Raw genomic sequence first — 20,993 nt, forward strand, 5'->3', positions numbered from 1 at the left:
TTGGGAAAGGGAATGGAAAGGAAAGGAAAAAAATACATTAATTTGCCTTCAACCTGAAAAGATCTAATGGAAAATTACTAACTTGTGGTTAGAGTAGCACTTGAATACTAAGTGAGAATTTCAGTGGTCATGTCCCATCCACTTTCATATCTTTCAGTTTAATACTCAGACAGGATGTCAGGTTGACATTGTCTAGCAAGTAACATTTAATCTGTGAATCTGCTCCAAGTTCATCCCTTGTCTCAATTCTCTTTTTGAGAGGCTCTCCATAGTACCCTAAAAGACCACTGCCACAGGCAGGAGAATTGCTTCTCATCCCTTTCTTTCCTAGGCCTTTTGCCTTTGAGTACTAAGCAATGAGATTGCTTTTTGCTAGCAAATTTTGCAGGTAAGAACTTTTGCAGCAGAAGTTCATGAGTTCACACTGTAGCACCAGTCACAGCTGTACAGGTCCATGATTATGACTAAATCAAGATAACTGTTGCCAACAGCTTAAAAGTGCTGGACTGGAGTGAAAAATGGCTTTATATCGCATTACCATTACCAAACAGTAGCCCACAATTCCTGTTTTAGTTATAGGAGAGGAGTTAAAATTGAAAGAGGTCATGAAAGGCACTTTTTTAAAAACATCCTTGATTCTTCTTCATATAGAATTAGTTCTCAAACATTTATTCCCTAAGGCCTAGTTCAGAAAGGCAGACTCACACATGCATTAGCTCACTGTCGTTGTGCAGATGCTCTTGCTTTACTTGAGGTGTTACAATAGCTGGGTGAGGGATTCCAGTTGTGTGAGGGCCTGGAGGACCAGGAATCATGTGATGTGAAAACCTAAAGGAGAAAACAAAGCAAGGTCTGTAACTGCACTGAAGACATGCACCAAACACAGATGACAGCAGCAGGACACTCTGAGAATGCTAATGCTACAGATCTTGCAATGAAGACAACTCTTAAAGAGTACATGAAAAATATTTGGCTAAGATTTGTGCATTGTAGCCCAATTATTCAAGGAGAACAAACAAAAAAAACCAAATCAGTCAACATTTTGGTTGTAGAGAAGTTATTTTATTACCTTTCAGGCAAACACTTTTAGCAATGCAAACAAGAAATACTTAATGTTTGTACTGTTGCACTGTCTAGCAATAAAAATACACATTTCTTAACCAAAAAATATATTTCCACACCAAGATATAAACATTCTTCAAATATCCACCACCAGCCAATGCAAAGGAGGAAACTGCCATGCAGAAACAAATAAAATGAAAGAAGAGTCTTTTCAAGAAGTCCCTGATGGCTCTCTTTATTTTTCAAGGTACTTAAGGTAAAAGATTTTAACATCTCTTCATCTGAACCCACTATTCTTAACTCAAATGCTTAAAATAAACTTTGAAAATCCTGCACCCTGGATGAAGGATGAGAGCAGGGAGAGATTTTTGTCCTAATTAAAGCTTCCTTTCATTTGTACAAGAAGGAAAATGAAAAATAAAACCAAAGTACCACTAACTGACTAATCCCACCCTACTAACCCAGGTCATTGTCAAGGACAGCTGAGACTGATCTTGAAGGTGCTGAGCATTGCAAGCTCAAGGGCAGCAGAAAACCTGCATGCTGTATTTTAAACTGATGGAAAGTACTGTTAACATCAAAAGCAAGCTCATGCTCCAAAGTTTTTCTGAAGGAGAGATGGCTAACGAATGGCATCCAGGCTCTCCTTTCACCATTCCCTAGTCCTCTTGTTGCCCTTTTCCTTCATGTTGTCAAAATAAAGGAAACACAAAGCCCTATAAGCAAATCAAGTGATTTTATCATGGAGAAAGGACGGCTTTTTCTTCCCAATCACCCTGACAGGCACATGCTTATGGTTCCCCTGTAAAGAAGTGAAGGGACAGTGATAATCCAAAGGAGCCCACACACAAAGAGGCAAGAGGACCTACCACTTACCAAGTGGCCTGCCTTAAATCCCTGTGCAAGAGGATGTGTCTTCTACAGGTCACAGAAAAAACCCCAAGAACTGTATATTGCAACCTTGTGTACACCAAGCACAAGATGCAGAAGCTGTCTTGAGAATGCGAAAGCAGAGCATAGGAGGTCTGGAGTGTGTCATGGCCAAGTCTCAATTAGCATTGCTTGCTTGCATTTAGACATAAAGACACAGTGCCTGAGTCACACACCAGTACAAATACTGTGCTGGCATCCCCTGCCATTAGTGGCTTTGGGCTATGAAATGCCTACTTGCAAGCAAGTTTCCATGCAGAGCATTACCTACATGATTCAAGACTAATTACCGACAACTTTGAAATTGGAACTAGAGAACACAGACTAGAGTGACAATCCACCTGCTTGCATACTGGCATGAGCAAAACCCAAGGATGCACACTGTGTGTTGCATCTAGAAATGAACTAATGACTCATTTCAGATGAAACAGCTCAATTAATTGTTGGCAATTCACTGGTGCTCCTCATTGCAACACTTCAGAGACTGACAAGGAAATGCTGAATGAGACCAGTGTGGGATCCAGGCAAACTGCATATACACACATACGTTAAATAAAAATGTATGCATAAGGTTTTAGCTGACTGAAAAGCAAGCAAAGGCAGACCAAGATGCAAGCAGAAGAGCAACTTGCCCTCTAATGCCAGCAGTTACTCCCCAGTCAGTCATTCACCTCCTACACCTACCTGGACATGGAAGGGTCGACTGAGAGTGAGGATGGATAGGGCTGCCTGAATCCACTCGAGATGGGATATACAGGCTGACCTTGCCTGAGGTCACAGAAGAAAGGAACCCATCAATCATACGATATGGTATTCAATGGTTACTCTAGAGTTACAAGCTCTTGATGGGAACTCAGTATTAGTCACAAATAAATAGTAAGAGCGAACACTTTTAGGAGTTCTCCTCCTGAAACTAAGGAATACTTAAATGCTTTGAACTTTCTCCTTTGCTATTGAGAGATTTCCAATCTAAGTTTCCACTGGGAAGAAAAGCAAAACAACCAGCCTTCCTGCCCCAGGGCACACACACATGCACACTCCTCTATCTCTATCCCTCTCTCACCTAGTTTTAGAAGCACTGGAATCAGATTTGTTAAACAAGCTCTTAGGAAAAAAGCATCTTATTCCAAATAGTTCTACAGTAGATCAGAGTGAGAACACCAGATGGTGAATTATTAAGCTAAAAAGCCTTTTGAACAGTTTTATTAAGTCTTTGAAAACTTAGAATGCTCTCCATTAGCATATGCTGTAGTGAGGTACAAGTGGACAGCTTTTTAAAGTAGAAATTTATTTGATAAAAAACCCCAACCTAACCACGTGAAAGCCCATGGTGACACAAGTCCGTCTTACTACTTAAAGATCAAACTTTGCAGTCCAGTAAGAGAAGCTTGTGTGAAGTTTTTGCCTCCTTTACACTCCCACATATACAGAATATTTTCTCACCAGTCATCATTTGAGGTCTTTAATTTTTATCATCATTTTGATTACTTTGTGTTCACAATGGTTCAGTCATGACTGCAATGAACATCCTGACAGAGCATGCAATGGTAGTGCAAGCAAATACAGGTGCAGCCCAAACACCTCTAGCAGCAGAAGGACACCACACACATCAACCCTATTCAAACAGTCGCTTATTGACTGGTCACTCAGCTCTCAGAGGAGAAAAAATGGAACCTGGCCTTTGTAAGGTTCAGGACACAGGTTTCACACTTGGAGCATGTTACTGGAAATGAGCAGTGCTCAAAGGGAAGAGGATATGAAAAAGTTGAAGGACATCTCAACAGCACTACCTCACAGCAGAGAGCCATAGCATAAGGGACAGCTGATGTCCCACAGTATGTCCTACTGTTGGTGAGTGCTGCTGAACACATCCCTGAGTCTTGTAAGGTTGGGTGTTGTCTCTCCTTTCTCTCTTCCCTCTTCCCTCCCCCCAGCTTCTGCACCAAGAAGCCATTCAGAAGAAATGATTGACCACATCTGGAAAATGCATGCTTAGCAACTGCCTGGTGGCAGTGGAAGTGAGGAGTCAGTTAAGCAGCAAAATGGGAAGGTAGGGGGGAAAGATTAAAAAAATTGATAGATACTTTCGTATTTTAGTTTGATATCTACTAATAATTTATTCCAAAAAGGCATGTGGCCTTTCCTGAAAGATATGCCAGCAATACAGCATTTCATCATCTTCTGCTCTCTAGTTTCTCTGCCCGTTGTCATCTGGATCATGTTTCCCTCCCAAGGAGACGTTAAAAACCAAAAAAATGTGCATCACTCATTGCATGGGCACAGACTAGTGACAATACAGATTCTAAAGCACTGAAATTGTGGCTGAGTTTCCTTATTTCCTGCTCCAAGAGAGCAGAAGGCAAGTACATATCTACCCCAAGCAGACATGAAGCACCCCCCCAAACCTATTACTCCAAAAATACCACATTTCCTCCAAAAGGAAAATGACACCCTGAGTGGCAGCAAGAGATCGTGAGAGTGCTAGTATTAGCAAGAACAGCAAGATCTGCCAGTGACAGAGGCTTCTCTCCATACAGAAACTGTAATAAGCAGGAGATTACAAAAGTTTATTCTCCATTTGGGGCAGTTTCGAGATTTCCCCACGTACACACAATTCAAAGTTCCTTCTTACCTTCGCCCTCTCCTCATTAATTGCAATTTTGTTTTTTAAAATTTACATTTAATTCCTTGAGAATTGTTTTCTGCTATCTTTCCAAAAGCTAAGAGCCACAAATCTGAGCCATAAGAAATATACAGACTTCCAAGTGAAATCTACACACTTCAATTTCTGTACCTGTTCAAAAAACAGATTCAATTCATTTCCGAGATTGACATTTTTTCATCTTTTCAACTAAAGTAGCAATTTCTTTCTGCAATGACATTGTTATTATTATTTTGTAAATGCTGTGATTGATTCAACAATAGCAAATGGTGTGAACATGCGCCTGTCTGAAAAGACACTAGAAAATCTTACCAGCCAAGAGGTGGTGTTATCTGTCCAACCCCCCCTGGAGACAAGGGATAGAAGGTAGGGAGATCAGGAGCTGGAGGATGCCTGGACATGCCTGTTAAAAAGCACAGAAGAATGAGTGACTTTTCCCTCAAAATGCTCCATATGTGACCTACAATTCCCATCTAATACTACAATGGAACTAGCACTCTGGGTAAGAAATAACCACCTTCTTGGTCAGTGTTGAAAGCAAAAGGCTCCACATGCCACGTTTAGAACAACTTGCACGCAATACTGCAATTCAAAGGGAAATACTGGAAAAAACAATGGGGAAGGAGGAAATAAATGTATGGGTAAGGACCTGTGCAAGTCTAGATCTCCTGTGAAGTGCATTAGGCACTGCTGCCCTCTCAATGGTCTCACCAAACCTGACTGGATCCTGAGGATCTCTTCTAACACAGCATAAAACAAGGGGAAAATAAAGCATTGTCAAAGAGGCAGTACAGCAGAGCTATTAGATTAGGTAAATTGCTACTTTATATTTTCACGGGTTCCCTTATGGATTCACAGATTTTGGAAACTTGCTACCACAGAGGATCAGTGGTTAATTAAGAATCATTTTCAGGCCTGTAATGGTCACACTTGATATGATTCATTTGGCTTCCAATTGTCACTCCAGTTCCAACTAAGCTCTTCATCAAGTTGACTCCTGTGGACTCCAAGGTCAATCTGTTTTGCAATGGTAGTATTTCATGGAAAAATAAGAGTCCCATCAGGAATGATCCATCAGCTCACATTCCCCAGAACACAGAGTCCTACAACTGCAAGAATCACCTCAAGATTAAAGCTAATCCTCATCCCAAAAGGGTCTGTGGTCTCCATTCTTCACCTAAACCTTGTGCCCCCAGGAGACACGGAATTATAGTTGCGGAGGCCACAAAGACATTGGTTTATTTAAATGTGTTTGGGGAAGAGGGGGTGAAGCAGAAGGAATTGTTAAGTCTACTTCACATGTTAAATCAGCTGCTTTAAAAGGGTATTAAATATTTATGTGGTGACACTCCAAAGGTCCAAGACTGAGCGTGTGCTACCTTGAGACTTAGTTTATAGATTGATGTTACTGATTTATTCCCCTCCCCAGTTTGTATTTAAATCTTCTGAATTTAATTACAAGATTTGAAGAATATCTGTCAGGACCATGAACAGGAAAGCATGGAAAATAATACCAGTGGTGTTATTGTCTTTAAAAAGCTAAATTTTCAGACTTGGAACCACAACCTGAGTGAGGATCAAATTTCTAGCCAGTTGTCTTTTCAAAGGTGTAAAACAGCTGGTAGCTGACAGGAAAGGAAACACTTTACATATCCCAGGGCTTTTACATGAGAGGGAACACTCTTTCTAAGTGGTTAGAAAAACCAAACAAGGTGAAAAAGAAGCCCAGCGTCTCATCTCGCACATCTCTGGTGACGACTGATGTTCCTGGAAGAGATGACATGACCTTGCCCCTGCCAGACCAAGCTCTGCACAAGGAGCTGGGCCACTCTGTCCCCTGAATTTGCATTTCTGACCCACAGAGGCAACACTGCTCTCTCTTAACTAATGCACAGTTGTTATTGCTAATCCAAAACTTCTGGCCCCTTATGAAGGGCTACCAGCACCTAATGCCTGCAGGAGTACATGCAGTTACTGTATGGCCAGTGCCCTCCAAAGCAAGTTCTCTTGAGAGGGTTAAGTAAAAAATAAAAAATAAAATTTAAAAAAAATTAAATTAAATAAAAAAAAAAAAGTGACTGCCTTTAGGAAGGTGGTGCTGTGTGTCCATCCCAAAGTGCCTTGGGTACAAGAGGCAGTGCTGAGGGCAAGCTGCTGTGGACCCCATTGCTGAAGGATGTTAGTGGGAGGAGGGCACCCTGGCATCAGGGCTAGGGCGCCAGGGCAGTGCCTTGTTCCAGACCCACAGTGGGAGGCGAGGACACAAACAATGGTTGGAGGCGTTTGGCAGAGGACCTGAGGAAAAAAAAGTCCTCTCTTTGCAGCAACTGCATGGGCTACTTCACTGCGGCTGCTCCCACACGCCGGTGGCGCCGAAACAGGGAGCATGGATAGAAAGACCACACACATCAAGGAGACCATCCCAGACAAAACCAGTAGTCTCCAGCCTGCACTGTCCACATTATCCATCCCCGTCTTTGCCAGACACTGAGCAAAGGGATCAAGAGCCTGATCAGGAACACCAGAGGGTGATGAGCTTTGTGCCTCCTGGCAGAGCCCTTTGGCAGGCTTATGATCAGGGATAGGGAAGCGACTGGTGGGATGCTGGACAGGGGAGAGGATACAGAAACAGCAGAAGAGAGGATGTGCAGCAGAAACAACAAACCAGGTGTTGTTTCATTGTGGTCTGCTGTACAGGAATACAAAAATAAACTGGGGTAGAGGCAAAAAAATGGGGCACAGAAGGGCAAACTCAGCATGCAGTAAGCAAAAACCTCTTGAGCTCACACACTGCTGCAGCGGGTTGTGCCCCAGCTGTCACAGCCAGCTTCAGCAAGAGGTGGAAATCCCATTCTCTTAACACGTGGCACCCCTGGGATTTCAAGGAATGAGTGTGAATATCCTTCTCCTGGGCACTGATGCAAAGGAGGAGGACAAATGAGGACAGGAGGTGTCCATTTGCTTCTTCAAAGTCTGAAAAAGGTATTATACAGGCCAAGCTTTCCAGGCAGAGTGCTTTTTGTATTCCTCCTCCCTAGAAAAAAACAAACAACTAACCAAAAAACAGCAAAAACACACAGAGCCACCAGGCCATAGCATTTTCTGGATGTAGCCCATGTTATTATCTCCATAGCACAACCAAAATAAAACCTAGGCATTCAGGGAAAGACAGAACAAAAAAAGTCTCTCTCCCTGAACAATGATGACAAGAAACCTTTCTAGATAAATGGGACAACCGTGAGCATGGATGTGTGCCCAGGTAAAGCAGAGCTTCATGATCTTGTCAGCCGGGTGTCACAGCACGTGGTAGGACATGTGAGCACAGAGAGGCAGGGAGAGGCACCCTCCAGGACCTGTCATGGCGCTGGCAGGCTTTCTGCCCAAGCAGAGATATCCAAAATACAGTGAATGCCTTTGGAAACCCTCTGCTCTCTCTCCTTCCCTCCTCACCACCAGCTCTCCCACACAGGCTTCTTCTCCCAGGTGCATACCCAAACCCTGGCTCACGACAGACACACGACAGCCATGGCCAGTCCTCCCCTTGCAACTCCCCAGCATCCATCCCATCCCTCCCTAGCTCCTGCAACCCAATGCAACCAACCACACCCTTCCCAGGAATCTCTTGGATTCTCCTGAGTACTGGGCAGAAGCTCTTGGCACAGGCTGGGCTTGACACCTTGGAGATTGTCTACACTTCTGTGGGGGCCTGCAGACTGACCCTGAGCAGGGCTGCTCTGACGTTCCCAGATGTGCATCTAGGAAGCTTTTGTGTTTGCCTTAAGGAGTCGTAGAGGTGCAGAGAAAACTGACATCCAGGACTCAGATATCTAAAAGGATGCTTTCTGCAGAAGGAGGCCAGCACAAGGTTAAAAAATGTCATGTTTGTAAAGCTTTTACTTGCACAGGCTCAAAACTATCTTTACGGGCAGTGCTTTGATTATGCCAACTGACATATGGAAGAATATGGACAGCCAGAATACAAGGACATAAAATACAATTTGAAGTGAAAGGGGAAAAGAAAAGATTGTAGTAACACCACTACTGGAGCACTTGTTTCCCGTTTTCAGGAAGGTGAGGGATGGTTGCCCTTTCTGCATGTAAATGCTGCAAGCTTTGGACACCACAGGAGATGGTGAAGACTGGCTGCTGTTTATTGAGATTTTGAAAGACTTTGATTAGAAAAGCAAGACTGAATTACCACATTAGAAAAAGCATAAAAATTTGAGCAACCAAGTTAAATATCTGCATCACGGCAGAATTACCATCTCTGAAAGCGAGCATATGCACCTCCCCCTAAAATACTGCAATTAAAGCTTTGTCAGCAGTACAGCGGGCACCAGGACCACCCTGCATCCCCACCATGCTGGGAAAGGATGGGCTCACCTTGTTTGGAGCTGACGTCAGAGGGGATGTGTGACGGGTGTGACCCTGGGGAAAAGTGCTCATCGCTGTAGGTGATAAGAGGGGTGAGGGGGTGAACCGCATGAGAAGGCTGTACCACGGGCACCTTGTTGGACTGCAAGAGAAGAACAAAAATTGAGTTGTGTTAACGAGGTGAGGCTTCTGCTTTGAAAAAAAAACCAAAACAGACAACATTTCCAAAATGCTATTTTTAAATATTTGCATTACTGAAGCGGGGAAACAGATGGACAGAAATGACATTGGGGTTAGTGGGTGGAAACCAGGTTTGCTGCCAGAATTGACATCCTCAAACTACTGGCACCCGAGTAGGGATGCAGATAGTGAGGAAATGCAGGGAAATGGGTGGGGGCTGGGAGCAGGAAGAAAGGCATTTGGGAGACATTGAGACAGGGCTGCAGAAATGGCAAATGGAGAGCTGCAGGGCAGGAGGAGCAAACTGCTGGGCAGGCAGGCACTGTGCACCAAGGGCTGCAACCTAAGGACAGCAGAGTCAGCAGCAGCGCTGGAGAAACCCTTTGGTTACAGGAACAGCATTTTAAAAAAGACAGCTTAAAGTACAGGCTTGCCGTATCTCCAGCCTTAAGAGCAACATGAGCTTCATCAACTTCAGTCTTCCTCTCCACTGCTCTCCTGCATAGCTGTGGAATGGCCCAGCAGAGACAAACCTCCGCCAGCACAGAGGAATGGCAAGTTTGTCCCTTGCAGTTTTACAATTTCTTGTTGAAAACTCTTGGTCTCCCTACCAGGTAACTGAAAGGTCACCCTTAGACGTCTGATTTCATACATAGGCAGTTGACAGTGGCCTCTCAGCAGGCTGAGTTAGAGGGGTGCTGAGAGCACGAGGTCAGCTGGGAAGCCTCTGACTCTATCAAGGAGTACTCAAAGTGCTACAAATGCTAGCAAAGGTCCTGAAATGGGTGCTGTAAGGTGATATCCATGCAGGGCAAGACACACACTTCCCACCAGCACTTCTCGCAAAGGCACAGGGGAAAGAGGCTGGCAGCATGATGTAAGGTTGCTGCCCAAAATTACTCCCTTAGATGAAGGCTGCGAGACAATGGAACTCCTCAATCCCAATGAAATCCTGCATTATTAACACTGCTTGAAACACAGGTTGCTCTCTCCATGGTGGGACAAACCATAGGGATGATGCCAGCCTTTAACAGGCACTCCTTGTTTGTACGCTGCCACGCTACCCTGGCCTCATAGCACAAATAATTATGGAAAAAAACAGGTTTTTAATAAAATAAAGCAAACAAACAAAAAAAACCCCTATCCTTCAGACGCACTGACAGCAAGGACAGCCTGTCAAACCTAAGGAATTAAGAAAGAAAGTAATTTAAGAGGCCAATGAAATTAATTTTCATTGAGTTCACTGTTGAAGTCCTGGCACAAAGCAGATGTTATGACAGAGCTCCATGCACAAGTCCATGATTTCTCTGGACCAGTTATTAAATGGACAACTCAATTTATTGTTAGAGCTGGTAGGAGTAGAGGAAAGGGAGAAAACAGGAACCAGTGCAGCATTTTCCACTTTCCTTGTTTCCAGAGCACCACCTTAAGGAACTTGCATTAGCAGGCAGTATCTTCTTAATGTCTGACCTATCCCTCCAGTCATATAGCTCAGAATCTGGTGCCATGAATTTTTGCTAAATTATGCTATCCTTGCTCTCCTCTTAATTTTACGGTTTTCAACACAGATTTGCTTTCCTGTGGGAAAGAGATAAGAACCTGAGGATTTTAATTTAAGCTTCGGCCTTGTCTTATATTTTGCAAGATGGAGAGAGAAAGCAGCGCTAGTAGGTGTTTTAAAGCCAACAAGCATTAGGTCCATTTTTATGACCAAATAATAAAAGCAATATGAATTCTCAATAATATCTATGAGTTGAGTTGTAAAAGGGATAGCTCAGACTGCTATTCATCTTCCCCATCCGTATAAATTCCACAAAAAACAGATGCCAACAAATTTCAGACGATTTACAAATCGGGCCTCAGTCTTTAGCTATGAGATTCGTGGGCCAGCATCCCATTCAGCCATTACTTTATCAACAATAAACTGTATATTATGAATAAAGATAAGCAATAGATGTATTTAGGTCACACACACACAGCTGCTAATCAGCATTAATTTCTCAAAATTTAGTAATTAACATTTTGTATTGTAGTGAATGTAATTGTCATGCACGCCCCTGGTATCAGGGTTCCTTGCTTTCAGAAATCACCCATTTATACTTAGAGCACGCCAATCCCTGTACCCTCTCGCTCTCCAGCATCCTGCAGATTTTATTTTATTTTCTAATTCTCGGCACCTTATCCCCTAAGCCCATGGCAGCGGCTTTCAACGGGCGAAGGAACCGTGAGAAGTCAGGAGAAAAGCAAACCGCTTGTCAGGGGGCTTAAAATTAACATATAAACGGGCCATATCTCTATTAAGAGCATTTGGGGGTCTGCAGAGCCAGAAACTGGGGGAAAAAAGTGACAATAAATAATAGCAATAATGCGAAGCTTCCCAGCCGGCCTGCCCCACACTGCTTTGGGAAGACCCAGGGAGCTCTGGCAGCTAAATCCTGCTGCATGCCCCAGCGTGACACCAGACGAGGCTTGCTGGGCACAGACTGAGCCTCCCTGTTCCCTCTGGTCCCACCAAGATGGGCACAGTGATTGACAGCTGCAGGACACACAGCGTGACACATCTATGATGAAACCAGGAGGAGAAAGGCATGATGACATATTTTCCAAAAGCCCTATGGGCTTGAAGTGGTTCTGCCATGGCACCTGCCCTACAAGTCAACCACGATAGGTTATCTGGGCCCTCCTTGCAGAGAGGATTCAGGGCAGGAGATCAAGAACTTGTATGCAGACCTGGATGCTCCTCTCCCACCCTCTCAACCCTTCCACCCCCATCTGGCACCCCATCCAGTCCTGTGGATGCTGCCCTGCATACTTTGCCCTGGAGACATCTGGTGTGGGGATGTTGCCAAAGCCCCTTCCACTGCCTACTGCTCACAGTGGGCACCACTGCCCCAGAGGCTTCCCAGGGCTGTGAGGCATGGCCAAGTCCTTCCTCACACTAAGGTACAACACCATGCTGATGAGACTGCTTCTACTGCATCCCAGTCTTTACCTACTGGCTTCCTTCTCCAACAAACATGGCACTCTGACTACATTTGTCTCCCCAAATCCTCTGAAGACAGCACATACAGCTGCAGGAACACTTGGGAGACTGACCGAGACCTGATCTCGGTTAACATGACCTCTGTGCAGGATGAACTCCATTCCCCATGGCTCGCTGAGTACCTGCTCACCAAGCCCATAGCACCCCAGCTCTCCCTGGCATACTGGTGATATTTATATCTAACACAGGCATGGCCCACAGAGTGCCTCTTCTCCTCAGCACAGCCTGAAAATCTTCTCCTGCAAAACCCATCAGTCCACATGCTTTCAATGAGACAATTACATAATTACACACTGTGCTCTGTGAGGTTCTTCGGTATTTCAGTACAGAAATTATACTACATTCACCCACCAAAACAAGGCATATTGGTGCAAGTAGGTACCTAAGCAGCTTCTAAAGACACAATAAAGTGAAGGAGGATAAAATTCTCATTTTCAAGACAATCTGGAAAAGCTGAATGTTTGTTGAAGCTGTCCCTAGCACGGCTGTGATGCGGCACATTGGGTGTATTACCACACCACACCACACCACACCACACCACACCACACCACACCACACCATTCTCTGTGCCTAAGCTTCTTCACACAACCTGGAAAGTAAAGGAAATGGGACATACAGCATAGCTCAAGATCTGAAATTTGGCAAAAGTAAATAACTAAAAATGAGGACATGTGGTTTACAACCTGAAGCTGAACTTTACAACCTGAAGCATCCTGTAATGTTTGAGGACACCTTGTCATGCATGTGTGACCTGTTATGAACACTAAAGGCTAATGGCAAAGGGATAACCTGTTCCTGTTGGCCTGGGGACACACAGCTGTGCCCCACAGCTCAAAGGGACGCTCCTGAGCAACTAAGCCTTGGTGGTCTCGTTCTCAGAGACCACGAGGCCACCAGGGCACCAGTCCCAGAGCACGATTCCTGGGGCACAGTCTTGCAGCACAGACATGGCCAGCATACTTTGGGAACTAGCCTCTCTGCGGCCCTCCCTGGGGCACTTTTTCCCATCAGCTTGGCCTTCCTAGTTGGTATCTTTTATTTTTCCCAAGCATGTGCTCTCAGGCCAAAGTGAGGCAGTGCAGGCAGGGGACAGTCCCCTGAAGGCCACCAACAGGACTGGGAGAGCATACATGCACTGGAAACAGCAGGAGCCAAATTATTTGGCCAGTTAGGGCTCAGATGAAACTGCTATTCAGTTTTTTAACTGAGCCGAAAAAACCCCAAAATCCCCAGTACAATGTTGGTGGGCAAAGGGTAAGAGCTTGCAGGGAAGAGGGCTCTGATCCAGCAGGAGGCATCATCCCAGCAGGAGCTTTGCTATGCACTGGACACCTGTTTAAAGTTATTGCTCTGTCAAAGTTATGCAGGGACAGGTCAGTACAACAGCAAACACTCCCCTTGCAAACAGCAATCACAGTCTGCAAGTGGTAAAGCTTGAACCTACTCAGGCATTTTGCCCAGGGCAAGGAGCAGGATGAGAAATGCCCTGGTTGTGGCACTGGCACAGCTGCTGCCACATGGCTGGGTGACCCCTGTGAGTGTCCTGCACTGGCAGTGCCGCACCTGCGCTCACAGAGCCACTCACCATTTCAGACATGTGCCTTCCCTCTCATCTGAGGAGCACACTGTGAGACTGTTCAAATTAATCTCTGGTGAGTTCATGGTGAAATGGTGCAGCTCAAATTCAGTCTGAATACAGTAAGTTTTCCCTCATCTTTGAAATGCTTCCCAAGAAAAGCAAGAGCCAGAAAAAAACAAGCCCCAAGTTCTCCCTCAACAGCCAGCTGAAGCTTCAGTGAAGGCCCACACCTGTAAGGTATCCTATATGCAACAAGTGTGCAAAAACTATAAAAAGCCTGAGACAGCCACGGCAAAAATGCTTGTAGGTCAGCGCTGGGCGAGGCAGGCAGCTGGGAGCTCCTGCTGGAGCTGGGGCCACCATTTGTTCCAGCTGCTGCACAGAGAAAGATATTAAATTAATGACCCTTCAAAGGACAGGCATCTACAAAGGAGGTGGCAGGCAGGCAGGGAGCTTTGCAGAGAACCATGAAGCAAGCAACCCTCTGCACAACAGACCCAAGAATCCCTTGTAGACACCCAAAGAGGTGCTGGGTTTGTTTTTGTTTAGTTTCCCTCTTTTCTTTAAACACAAAGTCAATTCTAAAAAGTCAGAAAAAGGCCTCAGCTACTCTTCCACTCCTGTCAGCAAGTTATGCATTGGTTACAGATACTAGCAGATGGACTTCCCAATTAAGACTAAAGTAAGCCACATTTAAAAAAATAAACAAACAAACAAAAAAAAAAAAGAAACAACCCAACCAAACCCCCCCAACGTAAGGATGAATGAATGCATGCATTCCCTTTCATTCCTGAAAGAGGGGGTCATTTGAAAAAACGGACTCAACTTTTTGACAGCAAATGTTAAATTTAGGGGGAAAACACAACAGACAGCTCCTCAAAAAAAAAACAACCCATCACCACCAAAACATCTCCAAATCTTTCCACTACTGCTATAGAAGTACCTCAAAGTAAAAGGACCAAATGATCCTGTTATTGTGGGAGAGTTTGAGGCTATCTTGATCTGAAGAAAAATCCATGCCCTTTTTAGCCTATTCTCATTTCTGGAGCCCTAAAATCATCCTTAGGATGAAAGTTTTAATAAACCCAGAAGAGAGCAGTTTCAGCTGTCCTCTCAAAATACTAACAGCATTTTAATGGCTAAAATGAGTCTGTATTATGCCTTTGCTGACCAGCTGTTGCAATAAAAATGCAAGATCAAGAAGAATGTAATTTTGGAGCAATGTCAAAACCAGGCCCATGCCAAATGTCAAAACCAGGGTTCATCACGGACAGGCTTTAGCAAAGGAGTACCAGTGGTGGAAGAGGAGGAGGTAACAGTAGGGTGTTTTGGCCAAAACTATTCACCAGTAGAGGAAACAAGCTCATCTGCACCAGCAGTAATTGCAATTACGATTTGCCAGCTCCCTGGGATTTACTGTACATTCCCTTTTAATAGACAACTTTGCAAAGATGCAGCATGGTCAATATATAGAGAGCTCTAGTTACTCCTCATCCCCAAACCGTTTTCTAGAGGAAAGAGTTTTATGTCCAAAGCCAGCTTCTTTCTAGGCTCTTGACAGCAGAGATAATTTTATGCTTGATTTTCAAAACCTTCTCCAATCCTCGGACAGCGCAGTTAGGAAAATGCCAGAGTGGGTATGGTGGGGGGTGGCTTGCAGCATTAGTTTTAGCCTCACCTGAAGCTAAAAGGAGCAGGGATAGGAAAGCATGCCCACAGGAACATGCTGCTCACAGGAAACAGGGGCTTAGGAATACTGTGATTTATGAAAGACAAATAAAAAAGGTGCAGCCTTTTAACCCTGCTTCGCAACTGGGCAGCGGGAGGCCATTTATCTCACTGACCTTTGGTGCTTACAAGCAGCAGGGGGACACCCCAGGGACTTGCCATTTTAAGGAGGTGAAGTGAAATGCTGCATCCATGCTGATGTGAAACTTTACAGCTTTACAACTGCTAACGCTTACTCAGAGCAAAACTAAAATCAAAACTGCATATTTCGGGGGCAAACTGATGGCTTGACGAGGTCAGAAAAAATCCTCCTGGTCCCCCTTTTCCTCACATACTGTACTTCAGCTCTTTGCTGTGGAACTAAGTTGCACTTTGTGCTGGGAGTCAGGAAAGGGCAGAACAAGAAACTTACATTAAGTCAGTCATTGAAAGTTTCCCCATCTCCCCAGGACACATTGCATTAAGAAACCAGAGCCAGAGCATGCCAGGAGTCCTCAGAAGATGGAGAGAAGAAGCTGCCAGCACATCAGCAAGTGAAGGAGGCACTCAGGATGCTTGCTAGAGCTTCCCGTGGTTGCTTTGGAGCAAGAAAAGTTGTGACCTTTTTCCAGCTGCTCAGATCACTTTCCTTTTTGGGAAGCCCAGCAGCAAGTGGCTGTGGCTGCAATGCTTGGGAGAGGCAGTTTCATGGCCAGCAAGGCCATGCCACAGTCCACAGGCACAAAGATCAGCACCTGAAGCAAAGGGAGTATCATGGCTGGAAGCACAGGCAGCTTACGTGGACAAGCAAGGGACCTGGAGAAAACTGCTCTGCCTGAAGCCCGAAGGGTTGGTGTGCAATAAAAAATTCAGTGCAACAGCCAGGGTAGCATTGCAAAGGAAAGCGTAAATGTGATTTGACAAAGCCTAGAATAAGTATCTATCTAGACGGATTACAATCAGTCACTAAATTCAGGTTAATTGCAACATTAGTGAGAAACCACCACTATTGGCTTGTCTATGTTCTTCTCTTTTTCCAACTTTTTCACCCCTCCCTCCCCTTCAATCTTAGAAATTAATATAGCACAACTGTGATTTTTCTTTTTTTGCTGAAAAGTCGTAATAAGCATTTGAGTTCCCTCAAGACAGCTTTTAAAACACGGATGTTGAATCTCTGACAGAAACATGCTTTATTTCAAGTGTTCATTAAGCGCTGCCATTAAGTAAGTGATTAAAGCACACCCAGTATTAAAATAGCTTGATTAGAAATCCCCTGCTATCTCTATTTTCTCCTCTCCCGTGACTTCTTAATTTGTTTGTTCTTGCCTGCTCAGGAAGGCTGTTGGGAGACCTGGAGTACTGGTGAACCATGTAGGGAGCCAGGCAGGTCTTGCAAGGCTCCAATCAGGGGAGGACAGCCCACTTCAGTTTCTGTACTGCACTGTTACACTTTGTTTTACACAGCCCATTGGTTTTAGAAATATGACTGATAGGGTATTAAATTGGCAGGAAAGCCACATGCTCGCGGAAAAAACTTTCCATTACGATATTTTGCAATGTCTTATTTCACTCTCTAAATTCAGGAATGGGTTCTCTTGGATGGAGATTAACTGCCAGCAAACACTCCACAATTTGACAGCCAATGCTTGTTTTAAACTCCAGTTTCTGCAAGATGGTCCTTTAACTTTGGCCATCCTGTACAGTTCATCACAGCCCAGCCGCTTGCCAGGGGGGAAACAGTGTTATGTGACAGGGAGCCCCAGGGGTTTGGAATGGGGGGAAGCAGGCTGGAGTCCATCCTGGTGTCACCTCTTGTGCCATCTTCAGCTCTTCCCTGAGGACAAAGCTGCTCTGGTTTCTGTCACCAGAGCTGTCTGACAAGAGCTTGTTTTGCTTGCCTCAAGGTTATCAGGATCCCTTCTCACAACAACTTTGCCATTTTCTCCAGCGTACTCAGACCCACAAGCTCATGTGCTTCTCTCACAGGCAGAGGGACGTGCTTCAGTCCAATACTCAGACCCTGGAAATGGTTCAGGCAAGTAAAACACCATCTACCTCATAAGCACACAAGTGTTGTGTGAAAGCGGGCTGTCCAACGACAACCTCCAAAGCCCAGCATTTCTGTTCTGGCAGACAACGTGCGTCACAGGATGGGATGACTTTTCCTCATTGGCCTCCTCAAGTCCCACAGGATACAGACACAGGCTCCTGGGGGGAACCAAGAAAAAAAACTCCATCCTGCACCCTGGTGACAGGAAGATGCCTTTCAGAACTGCGCACACAGTGGATCAAAAGTGCTTGAAATAGGACCTCTCTTAAATGTATTTATATTAAGTCTATATTACAGCCTATTCAACACCATGTGTCATAACAAAGACTATCAGAGGCATAGAAAACTGAGAAACAGGTCAACTTCTCTCTGAGCTGCAGTTTTCAAGGTGCACTGAATAGAAACGTTCTCAATTAAGAAAGTGCAAGAGTATGACATGCATTGGGAAAACATCTTAGCTCTGTCAAATAGAAGGTAATGACAAAAGCTCGACATGAGTCCAAGCACCTGGCACACCTTTACACGTTCAAAACCTCTGTTTACCATGGCTAAGTTTGCAACATAGAGGTTGATCAGGCAGCAGCTTCTTACTTCTAGAACAGCAGAGATCACACTGGGCTGCTCAAGCTACCCAACGTGACTGATGCTTTTGGGAGTGCTCTTGCATTGTCTGCCTCTACATAACAGGGAATGAAAAGAAAAAAAAATAGGAATAAATGTGATGATAGAGGAGTGACTAATCTGATGATGTCAACGACTCCTCTCAGCTGGCCCTTGCTCCTGGCAAGCCCTGTTCCCCACCACACTGATCCTGCTTGAAGACTCTTGCAGGGAAATTAACATTGAGGCCAAACCCCCTCTGGCTCCAAAGTGGCAGAAAGGGTTGCTCCAGATTTGCCATGAGGTGAGGAGACTGTGCTGCTGGGATTTTAGCTCCTTCAGGGGGGATTCCTGGCAGCAGTGGAGCAGACCTGAGCCCAACAAGAAGTGCAATACTGACAGCTAGGGCTGCACGCACAGCTTTAAGGGTGGTGGGGGCAGGCAGGGCCGGGTGGGATGAATGCAGGGGTTACTCAGCATATGCCCACAGAGGGGGCATTTTGTCCAAATTCGAGGCTCTCAGGCATCACTGACCCTGTGTATGCACTGTAAAAAGTTTTCAAGTAACTTCCCTGAGTCCGGCTAAACCGTATTAACAGATTTATCCAATAACATGCAAATTCAGGTTTTAATGAAAAGTCTTAAGTCCCAGCTCTAAGTGATTTGGACTTTTCTGCTAATGGCATCGGCTAATGACCAAAGATTTAATGCATCAAGTCTTAGCATACATCAGTGCAAACAATATAACCATTTAGTGGAGGCAAAAAGTCATCTCATTAGACATCCATCATTGGATGTGGGCAAGATGGTCCAAAGGCTTAAAATAAAATATTCATTTTTAAACTAAAAAAAAAAATCTCTAAAAACGTACAAATGATTAGGCCAAAAGTAGCAGTCTGCTAAAGCTTCACTGGGATTGAAAATGCAAACGGCAACGTTTATCTGGAGGTAAAACGCATTTGCAAGTACTTAATTTCGGCAGCACTGTTCCACAGAAGACAAAACCAATTTTAACAGGAATTAAAGCAGTAGGGCCCTCCAGAAACAGGATGTCTCTTAGACAGGTTATTTGAACCATCAATAGAAGGTCACAACAGGAATTATTTCTCTAACACATTGTGCAAGATGATTTCAGTACGAACAAAAGTGTTGAAAAGCTACTAACTTAATTTTATAGATCATTCCTGTGAGGCTTTGTCATATCAATGAGACACAACAACATGCCCTAAAATTACAATTTTATGTAGCTAAAAATATAAAAATCACAGCACACAGGTAAAGATGAGCGAAGAATGACCCAAACAAGCCATGGTCTCAACGGAGCAGGGCTAGAAACACTTTTTTTGGCCTAAACCATTGATGCTGAATGTTTCATTTGGACTCTTGAAATAAACAGGAGCAACAAACCTACCCCATAACACTGCTGGATGCTGAGCTACCGACACAGAATCTAAATGCTCATTATATTTAGTTTTGTTTGCCAAATGGCATCTTAGAAGACACACAAAAAGGATTGACACCTCCCAGCCACGGGCTGACAGTGGGAAATGACTCAGGTAAGTGGAGAACTGTAAATATAATGGACCTGGGCAAGCTGCCTGTCTGTTTGCAGGAGGAGTGGAAAAAGGATATCCAGATAAGACAGAGCACCCCACTTTTGTGCCTGCAGGCTGTGTCTCCCAGGGCAGCTTAGTAAACATTTTTTCTGCTCCCCAAAAAGCAGATATGGCAACCTCACAGCAAGCCCTGCCTCCAGACCCAGAGGGAAATTAACAGAGGAGTGCTAGAGGTCTGTTGTCAGCTTTGGAGTTAGATCAGCCCCTAAGAGCTGCCGATCCCCACTGAAACACACACTTGTGACCCAGGGAGTCCTCAGGACCCAAAATAAAGCCATGTCAGGGGAGGTTTAAGTTGGATATCAGGTAAAGATTCTTCACCCAGAGGGTGGTTGGGAACTGGAACAGGCTCCCCAGGAAAATGGTCACAGCACCAGCCCAACAGAGTTCAAGAAGCATTTGCACACAAACTGGGGCACATGGTGTGATTCTTGGGGTGCTCTGTGCAGGGCCAAGACTTTGATGATCCTTGTGGGTTCCTTCCAACTGAGAATATTCTGTGATTCTAAGAAAATGCATATTTCCCTGTGTTGGTGGCATTGGCTCTCCTCTGACTCACCACCCATCCTTGCCTCTGCTCCATCACCCTCTACTCAGCCCTGCTTGGCTCATTTAACTGCACAGCACCCTCAGGCTCCCCAAAACCAAGCATTTCCTTCAGCTTTCAGGCCTCACCCATGCAGGTGCATGGCTGTCCTGGGCACTGACCTGGAGACATTCCAGTGGCTGGGGTGGCAGCCCATGGGATGGGGGGACAGGGAGAAACATGGGGCTCACCTACTTACTCTTCCCACCCCACTCAATTTGGTCTGTTACCACTAAGCGCCTTCACCCACTTGGCCACAGGGCTTAAAAAAGGTTGCTGGTATGCACAAGACACGTGATGCCTTTTAAATCCTGCACGGGATATTTCTGCCTGCTGCTATACTTGCCTTTTTTTTTTTTTTTTAATTCAAGAGCTGCCCCTTAAAATATAAAAATCACTCTTAAAAGCAAAAAAACACGCCCCAGTCAACAACCTAAGTTTTGTGCAGCAGGCACCTACATCCTCATAAAAGCCTTGGCCTGTCCTTTATAACATGGGTAGAAGTCTAAACCTCGTAAAAAAGAGCCTAAATTGCCAGATTGCCTGAGCCTCCAGTAAATCACCCTTCCAGATGGGCTTAAGAGCTGCACATAGAGCCCCACAA

General features: G+C 44.8%; 1 protein-coding gene across 7 annotated transcripts in view; it reads right to left on the minus strand.

Annotated features, from left to right (window-relative positions):
* The window catches only part of LEF1 (lymphoid enhancer binding factor 1), a 69,596-nt gene that overhangs the window by 19,702 nt on the left and 28,901 nt on the right, over nucleotides 1–20,993 (minus strand). For 5 of the 7 annotated variants that reach the window (XM_085058369.1, XM_085058368.1, XM_085058364.1 and 2 more), the window contains 4 exons: nucleotides 9,038–9,170; nucleotides 4,967–5,057; nucleotides 2,677–2,760; nucleotides 706–828 (listed from right to left, as the gene is read on the minus strand). In XM_085058369.1, coding sequence (XP_084914495.1) covers nucleotides 706–828; nucleotides 2,677–2,760; nucleotides 4,967–5,057; nucleotides 9,038–9,170 — 431 coding nt within the window. The remainder of the gene's footprint in view (nucleotides 1–705; nucleotides 829–2,676; nucleotides 2,761–4,966; nucleotides 5,058–9,037; nucleotides 9,171–20,993) is intronic. The other 2 variants (XM_085058367.1, XM_085058365.1) reach the window with 1 other exon arrangement.

The sequence above is a fragment of the Lichenostomus cassidix genome, chromosome 4 (assembly GCF_008360975.1).
Source record: "Lichenostomus cassidix isolate B80296 chromosome 4, HeHo_3.0, whole genome shotgun sequence".
Classification (NCBI taxonomy): domain Eukaryota; kingdom Metazoa; phylum Chordata; class Aves; order Passeriformes; family Meliphagidae; genus Lichenostomus; species Lichenostomus cassidix.